The sequence below is a fragment of the Brienomyrus brachyistius genome, chromosome 2 (genome assembly GCF_023856365.1).
Source record: "Brienomyrus brachyistius isolate T26 chromosome 2, BBRACH_0.4, whole genome shotgun sequence".
NCBI lineage: Eukaryota > Metazoa > Chordata > Actinopteri > Osteoglossiformes > Mormyridae > Brienomyrus > Brienomyrus brachyistius.
Window position 1 is genome coordinate 16,423,484 of NC_064534.1, and position 17,569 is coordinate 16,441,052.

Below are 17,569 nucleotides of genomic sequence, written 5' to 3' on the forward strand. Positions count from 1 at the left end.
ACAGTTGGCAGTATGTCATTTAAAAAGATTAAAGACATGAAAATATTACATTATCCAACTAGTGGTTATTTAATCAACCCAATATCCTAAACGAGTATTTAGTTAGGTGATAAAATAATATCCATTGTGCTGTAGGCAAGTCTTTATTTTTTGTAAGTTCTCCCCACTTTCGACGTTTAACAAACGTAATTAAACTTCGTTCATATGTTCACTCCACCTTAGTTAGTTAGTTGCGACGCATTGGTTTCTAGGATCAGGATTAAGGAGCAATGGTTTGATTTTTTTCCCCTCACGATTGTTAGTTTCAATATAGTGATTGTTTCAGATATTGATCGCCTAAGTACACAGCAAAGCTGCAGATGTTCTGTAAACCTCTCAGATTAAGGGCAAAGGATTCCGTTCCTGGAGGACTTCCCCTTTAAAACTCTCAGCAACAAAATATCACCTAGCAATATCGTCGCATGATCCTTAATTTACTTCTTAACGATTGGTCCATTTTCAGACATGGGTGGGGCTTGTTCTAACATAGGCTCGCCGATTCGCTAGAGGAACAAATTTTCATTGACGCAAATAGGGAGTGTCGTTATGTAAAACTGTCCGGTAGACAAGCGGAAAAAAAATCGAGCCTTAGAGATTTAAAGGTGCAGTGTCATTGCAAAATGGTTTCTATATTTTGCCGAGGTTGACTGAGTTTACTAACGTCTGTAGCTGATTTTGGTATCATAAAATAGCTGGGAGTATAAATAAGGCGCATCTACTTTGATATCAGGGTTTAATGGCGTACGACTCGGTTCGGAACGACAGAAGTGGAGTAAACTCTCCCTGGGTTATGCATGAAATGCAGTCACATCCGAAGGGAGTCTGGCCTACAAATTACAGCAACTCAGAAAATAACAACTGGAATAGCTCAATGGTAACCGACAACCGGGTAAGATAACCATTAATTATGTATATGCATTTTAGCTTATTTAAGGTTCATTCTGAGCTATCAGTTAAGTAATATCCGCATCCTGTTTTAATGTATTAGTTACATATTGCGGCAATACCGCAAATGAACACTAATAAATAGAGCCCCAGTTTTTAATTTATTTTGATCAAAGTGCTTAACATCTGCCTCTTTATTAGTAAATTGTTGTGCACGATCGGTCTCGTTGCTGTGTCACCTTGACAGATATCAGTACATTAACCGCCCTTCCGCAAATGCCAGCTCGATCATGTAATCTGGTCTTCAAAATGTGTCGAAGGGGAAAAAGTGTCTGGAAGTAGTACTTTGTCAGCATCATGCCTCTTGATCACGTATACCACTATTATTATAGCGATATATTCTTAAAGCAGTTTTTACAATAAAGTGTGACTACATGCATAAAAAGTTTAATTCGATTATCTAACGATATCTTATGCCGTTAAACCCAGGATGTTAAAATAGATTAATGTTGGCGAGGAATTAGAGAAATTGGTAGCATCGTACTGTCATGTCTCATAATATCGGTAGATTTACTGTTTATGATATTCAGCACCTAAGCTGGCATTTGATAAGCATGTTCACGTGTTTCTTTGCAGGAAGCTGTTCCGTATCCCAGCTACCCTTCAAACTACTGGTACCCACAGTCCCATACGGCAGGGCCTTATTCCAGTGCATATCCCTCAGGGTCAGAGGTCAATGGACAAAGACCATACAACCCACAGGTAAAGCTTACAGTGCGTTTCTGTGTGTTTCTGTATTTCAACATAATGTTCTTATTCTAAAAATATTTTTTTTGCCCTCAGACAATGCCAGGTTTCCCCGATGCTGTTTACAATCCAGGACAGTATCCTGCAGGACTTATCCACCCATCCAATCCCTTCTACTGTACAGACCAGCCACCCACCAGGCAGGTTCCATATCCCAACCAGGGCTGCACTGAGCAGGGAACCAGTACATCAGGTCCACTAGCCTCCCACTGCCACTACTCTGTGTCACACTGTCAAAGGGTAGGTTACTTACTTTTTACAGGTTCATTTTTGAGAAATTACAAGGTAAAACTGTAGAGGGCAATGTGGCTAAGCAGATGAAGTCCTACAAGGTATAGTTGTTTTATCTGCTTCTATATTTAGCTTAAATAGATACAAGTGGGATGTATTTTGGATAAATGTATTGGGTGAGATTTAAAATGAAAATACAGAATCATGTTGTAATAATTAGTCTTTCACAGAAATGTGTTTGACTTTTTGTTTTTTCTTTTACTAGGTACTGTAAGATAATTTCACTAGTTTTTAGTTACATGCTGTTTTCCTTAAAACACTGGAACTCCAGCACCTGCATGTGGCTGTGATTTGATTGTCTTCCAGGCCCCCGAATATCCTCCAGCACCCTACGCACATTACGGTGATGGAGTTCCCCCCGTGCCTCAGAGCTCCCCATATCCTTCCCGGCAACCGCTGCATACAAGGCCGCAGCCAGATGCGTGGCCCCACGCAGCCGGCTTTGGCTCCACAGCCCAGCAGCAGTGGCAACCCGATGCCCCACCTGCGCACAACCATTACGGGAACCCCCTCATCTCTCCACACCCGGCTGCCTGGACTGCTCCCTCTGTGGCACAGTATGACCCTCAGGTGTGTATTAACAGGCCAGTGACGCTCCTGATTGTTCTGCAGTGGGGTGTGGCTCTTGCCTGTGATCAGAAGGTTGCCAGTTCAAATCCCTCTGATTTATCCCCGCTCTCTGATTCTCACTTGTATGTTGTTTAAAATAAAAGGCCCTGCTAAGTAGATGTAAATGTAAAGAATTTTGTCAGCAAGGATTAAACAGGGTGTCCTGCGATAGGCTGGCCCCCCCATCCTGGTTTGTTCCCCGCCTCGTGCCCATAGCTTCCGGACCCCCCGCGACCCAGAAGGATAAGTGATTTGGAAAATGGATGGATGGATTAAACAGGGAAGCATAGTCTGGCCTCGTGTTTTACACCCTTAGAAACCAATTAGCTTATCCCTGTTTTTCTGAAACAAGGGCACTGATCAAATAATAGCGCTAATCTGCATCAGAACTTTAATCTGCCTTATGATCTTGTTTCTCTGGACAGGATCGCCACTATCCAGGTTATGTACCTGTTAACCAACCCATGGGACCCAATCAAATGGCTGCCAACCCTGGGCCTGTTCAACCAAGAGAGTTCAGTGCCCCTCCTCAAGTGTACAACACAGGGAAAGAACAGAAGCCCAAGCAGTCTCAGGGGGAGCCCCCACCCACTGGGCCCCCGCAGAGCCAGAACCCCAGTCTGGCGCGGGTACAGCAGGTGATGGTCCGGGTTTGTCTGCTGCAGGAGGACGTGGATGAATTTGTGGGCCACAAAGCAGACAAAAGTTACCGCTGTTTAGAAGAACTGCTCACTAAAGAACTGCTGGAGCTGGACTCTGTGGAGACCAACGGACAGGAGTCTGTCAGACAGGCCCGGAAGGAGGCCGTGCAGAAGATCCAGGGCATTCTCGATCGACTGGAGAAGAAGGCCTTCTGAAGACCCTCTCCCAATGAAACTATAGTGTACTCTGTCATCGATGGGCACCACCTACCACCTACTTCACCTTTACTGCCACTGAAATTGTGAGAGGAAGTGGTACAGACTCTGTTACTGGATGCAACAATGTAGCCCAAAAACACCACAGTAGCAGGTGTGCTGCTGTCCATTCATTTCATGTTTTTTTAATGTTCTGGTCCCATCTATGCTGCAGCAATTGGAAATGGAATTTATGCCAGTGACTCACACAGTGACACTGTGTAGCCGTCCCTTACTGGAAGGGGCGGCTGCTGTCGGTAGCTTTACCAGTATCCCTTTAAATGACGTCATAAATGCACCGTCCTTTTTTGGTGGGGCAAAACCCTACTTTGTTTCTGAAACTAAAACAAATGTCCGTAAAATATCGTAGTTTGTTCTGTTATTTGCACCAAAGTCATAGCTCTGATAGTAACATAAGATTTTATTTAAGAAAAAAAAACACCCGTATATTTTTGTTTATTTACACTAGTGCCATGATGTTGGCAGGTGCTTTTTTCCTATTAGAAAATAATCACAAGACCTCTCAGTAGCTCTGCATGAAAGGAAAACCTTGATGTTCTTTGTATTGTGTAATCCGTCTCTGACGAGGGCAGTGACACTCGTCTTCGGATAATTTGATAACACAAAGTTTCGATACTGTTATATTTTACACCTGGATATATTGAAGTGGAACCACTGTACCTGTTTGCTTTTTTTTCCACCAGAAAAAGACAAACTATATTATAAAGCATTTTCTACGGTTCAGTCGTATGTGTCAGTATGTGTTCAAGAAACCCCGTCAGAATTCTGTACCGAGCGAGGAGTGTGACGTGCGAGTGTGAATGTAGCCAGATTGAATTACTTTTCCGATCATTCTGAGGACCATTTGCTGGAAATACTGTGGATTTATTGAAGGCTTGCGGAAGGTACCTGCTCTCTGTAAGGGATCCACCATGAATTTGCAGGTTTTGGTTGTAACATTTATAAAAGGAGGAGTTTATACCTCAAAATAAACATATTTAAAATAAACAAATGTGTAAAGTATTTGATGTATACGATATATATATATATATATATATATATATATATATGATTTTCAAAAATACCCATATATTTACAGTAACTGTAGATCATTGCCAAACAGTACTTTTTCACACATTTTACAGGGTTTTGAATAAAATCCATATATATATAGTAATTGGTAAATTGTGTATTTAATCTTAAATCATCTTGTGCATAGTATTTTGTTTGTAAACTGTGAATGCAATGTATTTGTTTGAAACTTCCTTAGGAAACAATAGTATAAGGTTAACTGTGAGACAATTACACCAAAAGAGATAGGAACACATCCATTTTGGTAGCACCAAAGCACTTTTTCTCACACTCGTCTATATATAAATATTTTGTTGATATCCTGTCACCTTTCAAAGTTTTACGAAAACACTAAACTATGAAAGCTTATCTGCGCCAGAGAGGCAATCTGAAGATGGAAGGATTGATGGACGTTATTGGCTAAATATTTAATTAGCCCTACCTTACTCAAAACAGGGTATCACCGCATTAAACTTACACGGTTGGCATGATGTATATAAGCACCACCTATCATGGGCAGTGCCTCAAATAACCAGGATGGTGAAGTGTAGCCTGCCAGAACTTTTTTCCCTCTGATCTTGGATGCCAGCAGAAGATGCACCACTAAGAGGTACGTGCATTGTGGCATGCAGGAGAGAATGCAGAAAGAAAGGGGAAAACACCATCGCCTGCTATATTCATTTTATAGGCCAATTTTTATTTTCCTTTACAGGTAGCACTGCTTCTTTAAAACATCATGGTTTTAGCTGATAAAAATAGCTTTTGTATGTGTGTAAAATATGCAGTACGTTGGCTTATGTGTTAGGTTGTCATAATGTTTCTAAAATTTTCTAATATTGATTGAATAATGTGAATATCACTGACAATGCCTCTGTCTGACTAGCTTTCTCAATACAAATTCGTATGAAAAACACGTCCTTGCGAATATATTGCCTATTTAACTGAACATAGTCTTGTCCCTTTAATCCAATGGCTTACGAGTCAAGTTATGCGAAATCTCTGACCATGAGAGAGTCAGTCAGAAGCTCACCTCCGCTTAGCGTTTCGGAGCTTCAGCAGCTTCTGGTTACGGGAAAAAGCATCCTCAACCACGCGGACGAAGTCTGGCCCAGCCTGTACATCGGAGATCAGTGAGTAGCACGGCAGCATCGCTGCGTCTGACTGTTCTCATTACTTCTATGCCTTTATGTCGATATATCTACACAAGTGGCCAAAATTGTGGGAACACTGCCAATTTTTAGAGATTGCACAACTTTATTCCAGTTACTTATTTAATTGTCCAGTGTATGATATTTGTAAACATTCTTTGATTGTTTATAAACATTACCGCCAATATTTATGTAGTAATTTTTAAAGCGTAATGCAAAACATGTAAGTGCATCCACAATTTTGACCACCAGTGTAGACATAATGTTAGACACAAAGTGTAAAGCAACTCGTTTAAACAACCACCATTGCTTTGCTCAACTTAAAAAGTCGAGATAGATTGACCTATATCGTATATAGTATATAAATAATACATATAGAATTCACCTTCTATCTGTTAATAGTGTGACCTGGAGCCTATCCCAGACAGCACAGGATACAAGGATAGGGTACACCCAAAATGGCATGACACATAGTCTCCATCCATCCATTATCTGCCGCTTCTCTGGGATTGGGTCGTTGGGGCAGCAGTTTACGCTGGCATGCCCAGACCTCCTTCTCCCCACCTCCCCTTCCCTCCTACAGCTTCTCTGGGGGAATACCAAGGCATTCCCAGGCCAGACAAGAGATATAATCCTGGTTCGACATGTCCAGGAGGCATCCTAGATAGATGCCTAAACCGCCTCAACTGGTTCCTTTTGGACTTTATCCTGCTGGAGGGATTAGTTCACCTCTGTGATCCTAGGAGCTACGTTGTCAGAGCCAATTGGCCCTGATAGGGTCTCCTAAGGCAACCTGGTCCTAGGTGAGCAGCTAGATGAAGCACTATTCATTTACCCTATGAGAATGGCCAAAAAGGACAGTGTGACCCCATTCAGATTGGGGAGACAGGAGTCCTGTCCTGAAGCCTGGCCTGGAGGTAGCATGAAGGCAAGGACTAGTAGCCAGGCCTCTACCCATGGAAAGAACTTCGAAGAAGAACTTTAGTTTAGCTTCTTGTTGGTCCACCACCTGCAGGGGCAGCCATAGGTGTTGGCTGCAATGTAGATCAAGTGACAGTCAAAGGCAGAGGTCTCAGCAGACCAATGTCAGCTATCAAATCTCTAAGAACATATTAAATTGGAACTACAAAATTTCTTTCTCCTGAAGTTACATACGTCTCCAGTTTAAACTTACTACCTCACTGCTGGTTGTTTATTAGCTTTGCACTGTCTCGTTTTACCTGGAATGGTCTATTTTTTGCAGTTGATTTAGGCATACTCCTTCCACGGCAGGGACATACCAGCATATCGGAGCAAGCTGGAGAAGCTGCGTATCACCCACATCCTGAACTGTGCGCACAGCGAGGACCACAATAATGCCGATTATTATAAGACTATAGGCATCACCTACCTGGGCATCGAAGCACATGACTCACCCACCTTCGACATGAGTGTCTACTTCACCCCTGCGACCGACTTCATTCACCAGGCCCTTAGTGGAGGAGGTGCGTGTAGAGTCTGCAGACTATAGCCATCTTCCAATCGGAAAATAATATGTGAATTAACGCTAAACAGTACAAGCACAAGCGCGAGTTTTGCACAGCCCGGTCTGTTGGTTTGGGTTTCTCTGTTCTGGGTTGTTTTTTGTGTCAGAATGGAGTGGTGACGCCGAGGATAGGGATCTATGCCAGTAATTGAATGGTTGCTGGTTCAAATCCTGTGAATGCCAGGAGTGGTTCTACTCTGTTAGGCTGTTGAGCAAGGCCTTTAGCCTGCAATTGCATCATCCTGGGTATGACGTTAATCTACATCCAGCCCTATAAGGAGGCCCTCCAACTTACAGGGAAAAGCTTGGGGGTTTGGTGGCAGGATTGGCACTCCAGCTACTGGAAAAATAACTCACTCTGGTCTGTTCGGAGTAGTGTGGTGCTGAGGTATCACCTGCCACATGGCTGCACTCAGGTTCTCACCCCTGAGGTGCTTTGTCGTGTGGTGGGTCTGTAATCAGTGCCTGCTCCTTGCCAACATTATAGTGACTTTTTGGCTATGAATGCTTGTTGGGTTGTATTTGTGATTTTGCAATTCGGTGTCTTGTGGCGTTTATCTGGGCTACAAATAAAGAGACCACTCTTTATTTTTAAACAAATGTGACCCGTCGCCATGAAATGAGTCTTAAGTCGCGCCGGTAGAACTGCACCCATAAGACTCATTTCGTGGTGATGGGTCACAAATCTGCATTTTTAAATCTTGATTTAATCATGGTTCTGATGGCAGAAGGCCACACTGAGCAGCAGGTTGCTCCCAGGTTCAAAATTTCTAAGACAGCAGCACACAAGAAGAAGCTGAAGCAGGAGACACTGGGAACGACCAGAAATCAGCCAGATAAAGGGCGGAATCGACATTCTAATGCCAGAGATGACTGTTAACTTATCTGACAGTTTCTCATGAATCAGAGGATGACATCAAGTGACCTTCAAAAGGAATGGGAAACATTAAGTGCAGGTGTGAGGTGCACTGCTAGGACAGTTTGTATCATGCTTCTAGACACAGGACCAAAGTCCCATAAAGCAAGGAAGAAGCCCTTCATTAATGAGAAACAGGGAACAAAGAGGTTGCTGTGTGTGTGTGTGTGTGTGTGTGTGTGTGTGTGTATCTCCACACCCATAAACTGAGAAATGAGCGAAAACAAAAATAAAAAAATTGTGCTGTGGTCTCTTAATTTCTTCCACAGCTGTATTTGTATTGATAATTTAATAAGCAGTTTAGATGACAAATTTGTATCTACCCTATACTTAAATGAATAAATCTGTGACTCTTCTCCCTTTTGCCCGACCACCATGGATGGGGCTATGCAGGGAGAATCCTGGTGCATTGTGCATTTGGAGTTAGTTGCTCGGCCACTCTGGTCCTGGCTTATCTGATGATCCAGGAGCACATGACACTGGTGGACGCCATCAATACGGTGAAAAGCCGGCGCGGCATCATCCCCAACCGCGGCTTCCTGCGGCAGCTCACCGTGCTGGACACCAACCTCCGCTACGGCCGTAGAATCTAAGGGCAGACTGGACGCACTATGGCACTAGCACTATAAGCTTCATTCCAAGTACTATAACACAACTGTCGGAGTGCTGGACTCTAACGCAATAAGAGTGTCAATCAAGTATAAGAAAATGAGGTCGCACTTTACTTCAATACGATTTGTTACAAGTCTGTACACGACACAGGCGTGTCTCTGAGTGCTACAGACCACGTGCAGTTCCCATTTAAAAATACGCCCAGCACGACGGAGCTGTGATGAATTTATGCTCGCCTTGTACATTTCACATCTCCAGTAAATACATGCTGTCGTTTTCTAATTTTACAATCGTAGCCAGCTAAACACTGTTTATGTACACTAGCGGGCAGAATTGTGGAAGCACTGAAAATTACTAGATAAACATTGGCAATCATGTTTATAAACAATCAAAGAATGTTTACAAATATCATACTTTTTACGATTAAATAAGTAACTGGAGTAGCTATAATAAAGTTCTGCAATCTCTAAAACTTGGAAGTGTTCCCAAAATTTTGGCCACTAGTGAACACGTGCGTGGGAATACTGGGACATGCTGGCTGTTTAAATCTTGGGTGAAAACAAATCATTTCCTCTGTGGTACATTGCTAAAAGCTATATCATTTATAAATAAATAATATTTCATTTATTTATGAGATTCTGTAAAGAGTAGTACAGACTTTATATAAGAACTAGTTCACTTAAGTAAATTGTTTGCCCAGAATGAATTCTTTATGAACACCGTATTACCGACATTTTAAAATGTTTTTGAAAATCGCTGTGTCTGAGTTCGTACTTTGTGTGAGAATTAATAAGAACTCCTTCTATTCCCACTTGAATATCTCAACTGTTCCACGGCAGAAGTTAGAAAATCACATCAAAACCAGCAAGACAAGAAGGATTCATAACCTGCAAATGCGTCTCTTTGTTGCCTATTAGTGCTTCTGTTTCTGTACAAAATAATACAAAGGAAGTGTGACAATAAAACATATTGAAGGTGAGTGTGCTAAAAGGAAGCACATATTCAGCGAGGCAGCGTGGTGCCTCCGTTTAGCAACGTCACTGAGGATAATTTGGTCCAATCTCTGAACCTCACCGATGGAAATTACTCACCTGGTCTAGTAATGCATCATTAGATTATGTTCCACTTTATTATCATTGCACCTGTACTCAAGACTACAAAAAGCAGTATCACATCTGAAAGTGCAAAATAGTTCAAAAGCGATGTATGATCAGGTTATGAAGATAAGACGGTAGAGATGCTTTATTGTTTGTTGATGATGCTTCAATTAAAAAAAAAACTTTTTTTGCTTGTATGCATTGCGATTGAAACATCTTTTCCACCTTGCCAAAGAGAATACTTACAGTAGAACTAGTCTGTTGCTTCTTTTAGCCACTAGATGGCAGTATGTTTGTAGTGAAAGTTTATGATCACGTTCAAAGATTATGTATTGTTAAATACATTCTTTTCACAATAGTCAGCGTGAAGTTTATTTCTTGAAACGATACTGATATTTTGGGAAGGATGTTTGTAAGTTTATAAGAAAGGCTTTTGAACTGCACAAAAATAAATGTATAGTTTGTTTGCAATTCCTTCCTCTACCAGACCAGTTTCCCTACCACACTAACAAGTCAATGACGGATACTGTCTCCACGGCATTACACTCCACTCGGACACACCTGGACACTAAAGATACTTACGTCAGGATGCTGTTTGTGGATCTGACATCAGCATTCAACAGTCAGCCAATGAAAACCGGTCTCCAAACTCACTGACCTTAGAACCGGCACACCACACTGGACTCTGGACTTTCTGACGAACTGACCCAAGTCTGTTAGGTCAGGCAGCTGCACCTCCTCCACCTGTCACTGAGTACTGGAGGCCCGTACGACTATACATTGAGCCTCCTGTACTTCTGGGGTCCCAATGTGCAAATCTAACATCACCATCAATTTTGCAGATAACATCACACTTGTGGGCCTGATCGCCTGGCTGTGTGGTGTGCTGACATCCACTTGGCCCTCAACATCGAGAAGACTTAGGAAGTCACTGAGGACATCAGCAGAGCCAGAGGCTTCAATAAAAAAAAAATAATAAATAAGCCAAAGAATAACTCACACGCAGGGACGGATTACGGACCGGGCCAGCGGGGCCGCTGCCCAGGGGCCCTTGGGGTGCAGAGGGCCCGTGAGGCCCCTAGCCCAAATCAATTTGCAACGCTTATCAACAATGTATTTTCATTTGTCTATTTTAGATGGCCTACATTCTTTGATCCTCTGCCTACAAGGGCCCCTGACCCTATTGGGAGGGCATTTGGCTGCCAAGGGCCCTTGAATTGTGGTGGTTGTGGTGGTGGTGCTGGTGGTGGTGGTGGGGGCCCAGGGGCCCACACAACCCATAATCCGTCCCTGCTCACACTAACAGGATAATGCCACAAAAACAAAATGCGCTATGAATGCGCTATGAACTGCTGGAGCATGCGTGACATACATGAAACCTAGTGCGCATGTGGCTGCAGATTGGGCAGTGACAGTGGAGTCAATAAACGAAGGGTGATCGTTTTAACTCTTCAACAAAGAGTTGTCTCCTCATTTCCCTATAGTGCTCCCCTTCCGCACTGATGAGCCCCTTCAGACTTGGGGCAGCGTGTGGCTGAGTGGGCTAAGCGTAAAGACATAATTGAGGGAGGCATAAAGACAATTTCCCCATGGGGATCAATCAAGTATTGATTATTATCTCTGATCCCAGAGCTTTCCATAGTCTACAAGATTTACATTTTTAAAAAATACTGTTGTATACCTTATATCAGGGTGAAATATCTAGAAGGTATGATAGACACTGCCCAAGCCTAGTCTCCACTCCAGGCTCCTGGAAGTATACATCTCTGAGGACTTCTCCTGGTCAATTAAGTCCTCCACCCTGGTTTTAAAGGTGTAGCAGTGTCTTTACTTCCAGAAGAAAGCCTAAGCCACCTCACATCCTTACCAGCTTTTACCAGTGTACCATCAAGGGTATCTTGACCAGCTGTGTGACAGTGTGTTATGACAGTTGGGAAGATTCTACAAAAACACACCTGGATCCCTGAAATATTCTACCAAATGCCACGCCCCCCCTTCTCCAAACCAAAGCTATCTCACTATCCACTCTCATGTACTCATGTACCCCCCAGTATCCAGGCACATGAAAGTCTTCCCCTTTCTTCACCCTAATGAACGGCAGCGCTCCAGGATCGGCATCACAGCATCTTCATTCCGTCTCATTAAACTGCTTAAGCTTAAGGATCCTGCATCATCATTCGACTCTGGAAGAACCCGAGGTTTCACTGAAGAGATCTATCCCCATCTAGTAGAAGGTACAGAAACCTCCGCTGCCACACCAGCAGGCTGTAGAACAGCTTCTTCCCCAAAGCTGTCTCCCTGCTTCTTTACTGTAACCATAGATTCTGTGCATACACATTATTTGCAACACACAATGTGTACATATATACTGATAAATGTATACTTTTCTGTTTATCACACATAAACGTATCGTACAGGTGTTTGTAGCGTTTTGGGACAATCTTTCCGATTAAACTAAAAACTGCATTTCGTGCAGTAGGGTTGCCAACTTCGGTCAGCTGGCTGCCATGACATTTTCAATTCGAGACAAGACTGCACGCTCATTTATATGTGTGTAACAGTTATATTACCTTGCAAATAGTCTGTAGGGTCTGCAAACCACCCCAACGCTTTTGATACAGCTAAGTTTAGGTTTTTAATGAAATAATATAGTTTTGTCGTAAGATTTCTTGCGTGAAAGTCTGAACGCGTGAGTGTCACGCCAGGTGCGTGAGAGTTAGTAACTCTGTGCACGTACTTTGTGCAACGACAATAAACTTGAGTCTAATCGAATCTAAGGAAAGCTTTACATAAAAAACTGAAGAATCAAATGTTCATTAGCGTCGGAGAAACGACGTGGACTGACATGGACATTATTAGCCAAATAGCCAAATAGCCCTACCTATAACTCATAACAGGATATTACCGCATTAAGCTTAGACAGTTGGCATGACTCGCTTGCTTTTTTATGTAAGCACCACCTATCATGGACAGAGCCTAAAATAGCCGGGATGGTGTGGAGGTAAAGTGCAGCCTGCTGGAACTTTCTTCCGTCTGCTCGCGGACTTCAGCAGAAAATGCGACATTAACGGGGTAATGCGCGACGTGGTGTGCCAAGGCGAGTGCAGAAAGAAAGAAAAAACGCACGGTCATCTGTTATATTCGTTTAAAGATGGGCTATTTGAGGACTGGTCCACAAAGATAGCATGAATGCATGGTTTTAGCTGATTACATATTTTTGTCCGCGTATGTGTATGTATACTATAATAGCCCTCTATATGTAGCCTATATACTTTGATAAATCTCATGAAACCCATATGCTCAAAGTAATCTTTTTTTTTTATTAGCTGCATGTCTCCTCTATGTAATATTTAAGAGTTAAATGGGACAGCACGCGAAAGGCACGTCTGAATTCTTGATGAACTTATTCAGGTAAAGTGGAACAATGGTTGTTTTGTATAGAGGCAATATATAATTTAATTGCACAAAGCAACATTTTATTGACCAAGAAAACAAACCATAAATAAATTCATTGTAACAATTTGTTTACAAGATCCAACTACTTCAATAAAATAAGTAATTGTGTTCTTGGTCACGTCATAAGTATCTTTAAATCTCCATAGAACATTCCTTTCTATGTTTGGCCGACTTTTGGACGGGGGCGACGGGGGGGGTCCCTTCGTATTTTCGGCCGATCGCGATTGACCGGTTCGCCACCAATTAAATAAAGTATTATTCCTTTTATGGTATCGTGATCTACCTAGAAACACAGGTCGATCTCGATCGGTGAGTTGGCTACCCCCGATCTACATTATTTTCATGTAAAAATGTATCCCATTTTACCTGAAAAGTACTGTCCCATTTTTAATAGCACCTTCAGCAAAAGTGGGGCAGCATTAAAAACAAAAGGAAACAAAAAAAACAATATATCTTTTCGAAATTATGCTTTATTTTTAAAACAATTTCCAGTACTCTTCTACTGAAACACAACATTTTAAACAATGCACATTATTATATGCTTCTAGCAGTCTTATCTTTCTTAAGAGTTATTTCGTTTGTCGGTCCAATTGCTGCGCGGCTGCGCTACACGGCGTGTCTTGACACTCTGAACACATCCATCATGAAAATGTCACACCAATGGAATCAGTTGTTGAAGACCAAGCCCTATTGTAGCATGATTTTAGCACTGTTTGTTTCCATTGGGGGCAGCATGGTGATGCAGTGGTTAGTACTGTTGCCTCACACCTCTGGGACGCAGGTTCGAGTCTCCGCCTGTGTCACATGTGTGCGGAGTTTGCATGTTCTCCCCATGTCGTCGTGGGGTTTTCTCCGGGTACTCCGGTTCCCCCCACAGTCCAAAAACATGCTGAGGCTAATTGGACTTGCTAAATTGTATGTGTGAGCAAATGGTGTGTGAGTGTGCCCTGCGATGGGCTGGTCCCCCATCCTGGGTTGTTCCCTGCCTCGTACCCATTGCTTCCGGGATTGGTTCCGGACCCCTCGCGACCCAGTAGGATAAGCGGTTTGGAAAATGGATGGATGGATGGATGGATGGATGGATGGTTAGATGGATGTTTCCATTGGTTGCTGATTTTTTTTTAAGTAGCATAGGCCAAAGCATAAATGCATTTATGGGACATGTCCCACTTTACCTGATGTACCACTTGTGCTGAACTCACCCTAATGTTTTACCTTTTATTTATTCAACACTGAATGACTACTATGCATCTGAGAAATAAAGTCTGTATTCGATTAGCCCCTTTAATACTAAGTTGTGAAAAAATAATTCATTGATAATTCGTTTTTAACTGAACGTAGTCTCGTCTCTTGAACGTAATGGCCTACGTATCGAGCTTTACGAAATCTCTGCCCGTGAGAGAGTCGGCCGGCAGCTCGCCCGTGATGACAATTATGGAACTTGAGCAACTTTTGTATACGGGGAAGTGCATCCAGAAGCACGCGGACGAAGTCTGGCCCAACCTGTACCTCGGAGATCAGTGAGTAGTACGGCAACATCGCTGCGCCTGGCACTTCGCATTACTTCCCTGTTGATTTATCTAAACACGGAAAGTACAGAGTGTTAAGCACCTCTTTTAAACTATTACTGATTTTTTCGCTCGAGTGGAAGAGATCGAATAACCAAAGTCATATTTAAAAGAAAAACGTATGCATATAACCCACATGGTCACCATATACAGCCGCGGAAAAAATTAAGAGACCACAGCACCATATTTTGTTTCATTCATTTCTCAATTTATTGGTGTGTGTCTGTGAATAATATATATTTTCGGCCGTAGCCAACTGCAATCTGGTTCTTCCCTGTTTCTCATTAATGAAGGGCTTCTTCCTTGCTTTATGGGACTTCAGTCCTGCTTCTAGGAGCCTGATACAAGCTATCCCAGCAGTGCACTTCACACCCGCACTTAATGTTTCCCATTCCTTTTGTAGGTCACTTGATGTCATCCTCCGATTCACGAGAAACTGTCAGATAAGTTAACAGTCATCTCTGGCATTAGAATGTCGCTTCCGCCCTTTATCTACCTGGTTTCTGGTCGTTCCCAGTGTCTCCTGCTTCAGCTTATTCTTGTGTGCTGCCGTCTTAGAAATTTTTAACCTGAAAGCATCTTGCTGCTCAGCGTATTCTTCTGCCAGAAGAACCACAATTTAACCAGGATTTAAAAATGCAGATTTGTTTAAAAACATAGAGTGGTCTCAGTTTTTTTCCGCGGGTGTATCTTGTTTAGGAGATGTCATGCGAATTTGACGGGATGACGTATTAAAGAACTACAATAGTTCTTTCTCATGCGTTGTAACCTGCTTCTCCAGTGCAAGTCTGCACAAGCTTTTCTGGTACCTAACACTATCGAGTCGTTTAGGTATACCAGAGGTTTATTTAGTTCAGTTTATTTGGCGAGTATTTGAATTGTATTTTTTTGCACTTAAATTTACTTTTTCCAAAATAGGGACATAGCTTCAAGTCGGAGTGAGTTGTCGAGACTTCGGATCACCCACATCCTGAACTGTGCGCATAGCAACTGGCGCGGTGGTGCAGATTATTATAAGGGCATGGGCATAACCTACCTTGGCATCGAAGCGCGTGACTCACCCACCTTCGACATGAGTGTCAACTTCACTCCTGCGGCCGACTTCATTCGCCAGGCCCTTAGTGGAGGAGGTGCGTGCAGAGTCTGCAGACTACATGCGTACAAATCATGGTTATCTTGCACGAGGAAAAATGAAAGACGAATTTGCATGACAAAACTGGTGTGTTGGTTTGGGTTTTCCAGTTCTGGTGATGGTTAAAAAATCTTCAGTAGCATTTTTCATACCAGTAAACACTCAGCTGACAGGGTACTCTAGTTCCAGCTGGAATTTCCATTAGAGAACATACCGCGCATACCGAAGTTGCTGTGCAGTATTTCCTCAAAGACTCTGAATTGCTTGAAGTGTTTAGTTTTGCTTTAAGTTATGTTCATTTGAACTATGCTGAGGCAATATGATTGACATTAAAATGAAGATTTGTGCCTATTTCCTATTTGTTCTCATGTTCGAAATAAAGCCATGTTAAAACAGGATATTTTTTGCCCTGTTGCGACATTACAGTGCCTTTTTGGCTATAGTTGCATGTTGTATTTTCATTGTGATTCAGTGCTTATTGGGTATATCTAAGCTACAAATAAATCATGTACTGCATAAACACTTAAGAGGTATATTTATAGGTCAACAGTTCAGTTCTCACTTTAAATAAGTCTATTAAAACGTGACTCTTCTCCCTTTTGCCCGACCACCATGGATGGGGCTATGCAGGGAGAATCCTGGTGCATTGTGCAGTGGGAGTTAGTCGCTCGGCCACGCTGGTCCTGGCTTATCTGATGATCCAGGAGCACATGACTCTGGTGGACGCCATCAAGACGGTAAAGGACCGGCGCGGCATCATCCCCAACCGCGGCTTCCTGCGGCAGCTCACCGTGCTAGACACCAACCTCCGCTACGGCCGTAGAATCTAAGGGCAGACTGGACGAAAGAAATGCAGCACGTTATTCCTCAAAACGTAATCTTGAGGTTAGTTTCTAATGCACATGCCCTGCATACCGATGCTGAGTTGTCAACTTTGGTCAGCTGGCTGTCATGAGATTTTCATTTCGAGTCTGCGCACTCATTTACGTGTGTGTCTTATTACCTTGCAAATAGTCTGTACTGTTCGCAAACTACCCCAGGGCTTTTGATGTAGCTAATTTTAGGTTTATAAGGGAATAATGCAAATTTGCCGTAAAATTTCTTGCGTGAGCGTGAGTAAGCTATGTGAGAGTTGTGTGCAGTTTTCTATTCCGGTTTCAAATTGTGCAGATGCAGTTTTAGCCAGTTTAAACACAAAGTATGTAAGAAGTACATAGGAATTCGAAAAGTAAGGGGGAAAAAAATCATTGTCTTACTTTTAATTTTGGCTAGTCTGATATGTTGCACTTTTGTGACATGCTGGGTGTTAAATTCTTGAGTAATACATATTTATTTCCCCTGAGATCATTTTTAAAAGCTATAGGCCTGCCATTTATCAATGAATTATATTCCATTTATTTATGAGATTGTATTATGAGTAGTGCAGATTTTATATAAGCTAGTTCACTTACTGTTCGCCCAGAATGAATTCTTTGTGAACACTGTATTACCAACATTTAAAAATGTTTTTGAAATCA

The 17,569-nt window shown here is 42.4% G+C and overlaps 2 protein-coding genes across 5 annotated transcripts; both read left to right on the forward strand.

Moving 5' to 3' along the window:
- Nucleotides 1-567: 567 nt before the first annotated feature.
- Nucleotides 568-4,539, forward strand: bag4 (BCL2 associated athanogene 4). The gene is made up of 5 exons (XM_048990738.1): nucleotides 568-928; nucleotides 1,561-1,686; nucleotides 1,768-1,971; nucleotides 2,329-2,592; nucleotides 3,057-4,539. The coding sequence occupies exons 1-5, from the start codon at nucleotides 776-778 to the stop codon at nucleotides 3,486-3,488; spliced, it is 1,179 nt and encodes a 392-aa protein (XP_048846695.1). The 5' UTR covers nucleotides 568-775; the 3' UTR covers nucleotides 3,489-4,539.
- A 255-nt stretch (nucleotides 4,540-4,794) lies between these two features.
- On the forward strand, nucleotides 4,795-17,569 carry LOC125712980 (dual specificity protein phosphatase 26-like). Of its 4 annotated transcripts, XM_048983656.1 has the most exons (5): nucleotides 4,795-5,208; nucleotides 5,550-5,728; nucleotides 7,019-7,230; nucleotides 8,581-8,756; nucleotides 16,859-17,569. In XM_048983656.1, the coding sequence occupies exons 2-5, from the start codon at nucleotides 5,568-5,570 to the stop codon at nucleotides 16,880-16,882; spliced, it is 573 nt and encodes a 190-aa protein (XP_048839613.1). In that variant the 5' UTR covers nucleotides 4,795-5,208; nucleotides 5,550-5,567; the 3' UTR covers nucleotides 16,883-17,569. The 4 variants fall into 4 exon arrangements, with proteins under 4 accessions (XP_048839613.1, XP_048839605.1, XP_048839596.1 ...); XM_048983639.1 differs by lacking the exons at nucleotides 4,795-5,208; nucleotides 5,550-5,728; nucleotides 7,019-7,230; nucleotides 8,581-8,756 and adding exons at nucleotides 12,834-12,993; nucleotides 14,694-14,872; nucleotides 15,839-16,050 and having other exon boundaries at nucleotides 16,683-17,569; XM_048983632.1 differs by lacking the exons at nucleotides 4,795-5,208; nucleotides 5,550-5,728; nucleotides 7,019-7,230; nucleotides 8,581-8,756 and adding exons at nucleotides 12,835-12,968; nucleotides 14,694-14,872; nucleotides 15,839-16,050 and having other exon boundaries at nucleotides 16,683-17,569.

What these genes read in the sequence shown, in the direction of transcription:
- bag4 (XM_048990738.1), top strand. Translation starts at nt 776, where the DNA reads ATGGCGTACGACTCGGTTCGGAACGACAGAAGTGGAGTAAACTCTCCC. An exon ending in CTGTGTCACACTGTCAAAGG is followed by an intron (nt 1,972 to 2,328) that starts GTAGGTTACTTA and finishes ATTGTCTTCCAG; the next exon opens with GCCCCCGAATATCCTCCAGC. An exon ending in TGGCACAGTATGACCCTCAG is followed by an intron (nt 2,593 to 3,056) that starts GTGTGTATTAAC and finishes TTCTCTGGACAG; the next exon opens with GATCGCCACTATCCAGGTTA.
- LOC125712980 (XM_048983656.1), top strand. Translation starts at nt 5,568, where the DNA reads ATGGCTTACGAGTCAAGTTATGCGAAATCTCTGACCATGAGAGAGTCA. An exon ending in CCAGGCCCTTAGTGGAGGAG is followed by an intron (nt 7,231 to 8,580) that starts GTGCGTGTAGAG and finishes GGGGCTATGCAG; the next exon opens with GGAGAATCCTGGTGCATTGT. An exon ending in TCACCGTGCTGGACACCAAC is followed by an intron (nt 8,757 to 16,858) that starts CTCCGCTACGGC and finishes CTAGACACCAAC; the next exon opens with CTCCGCTACGGCCGTAGAAT.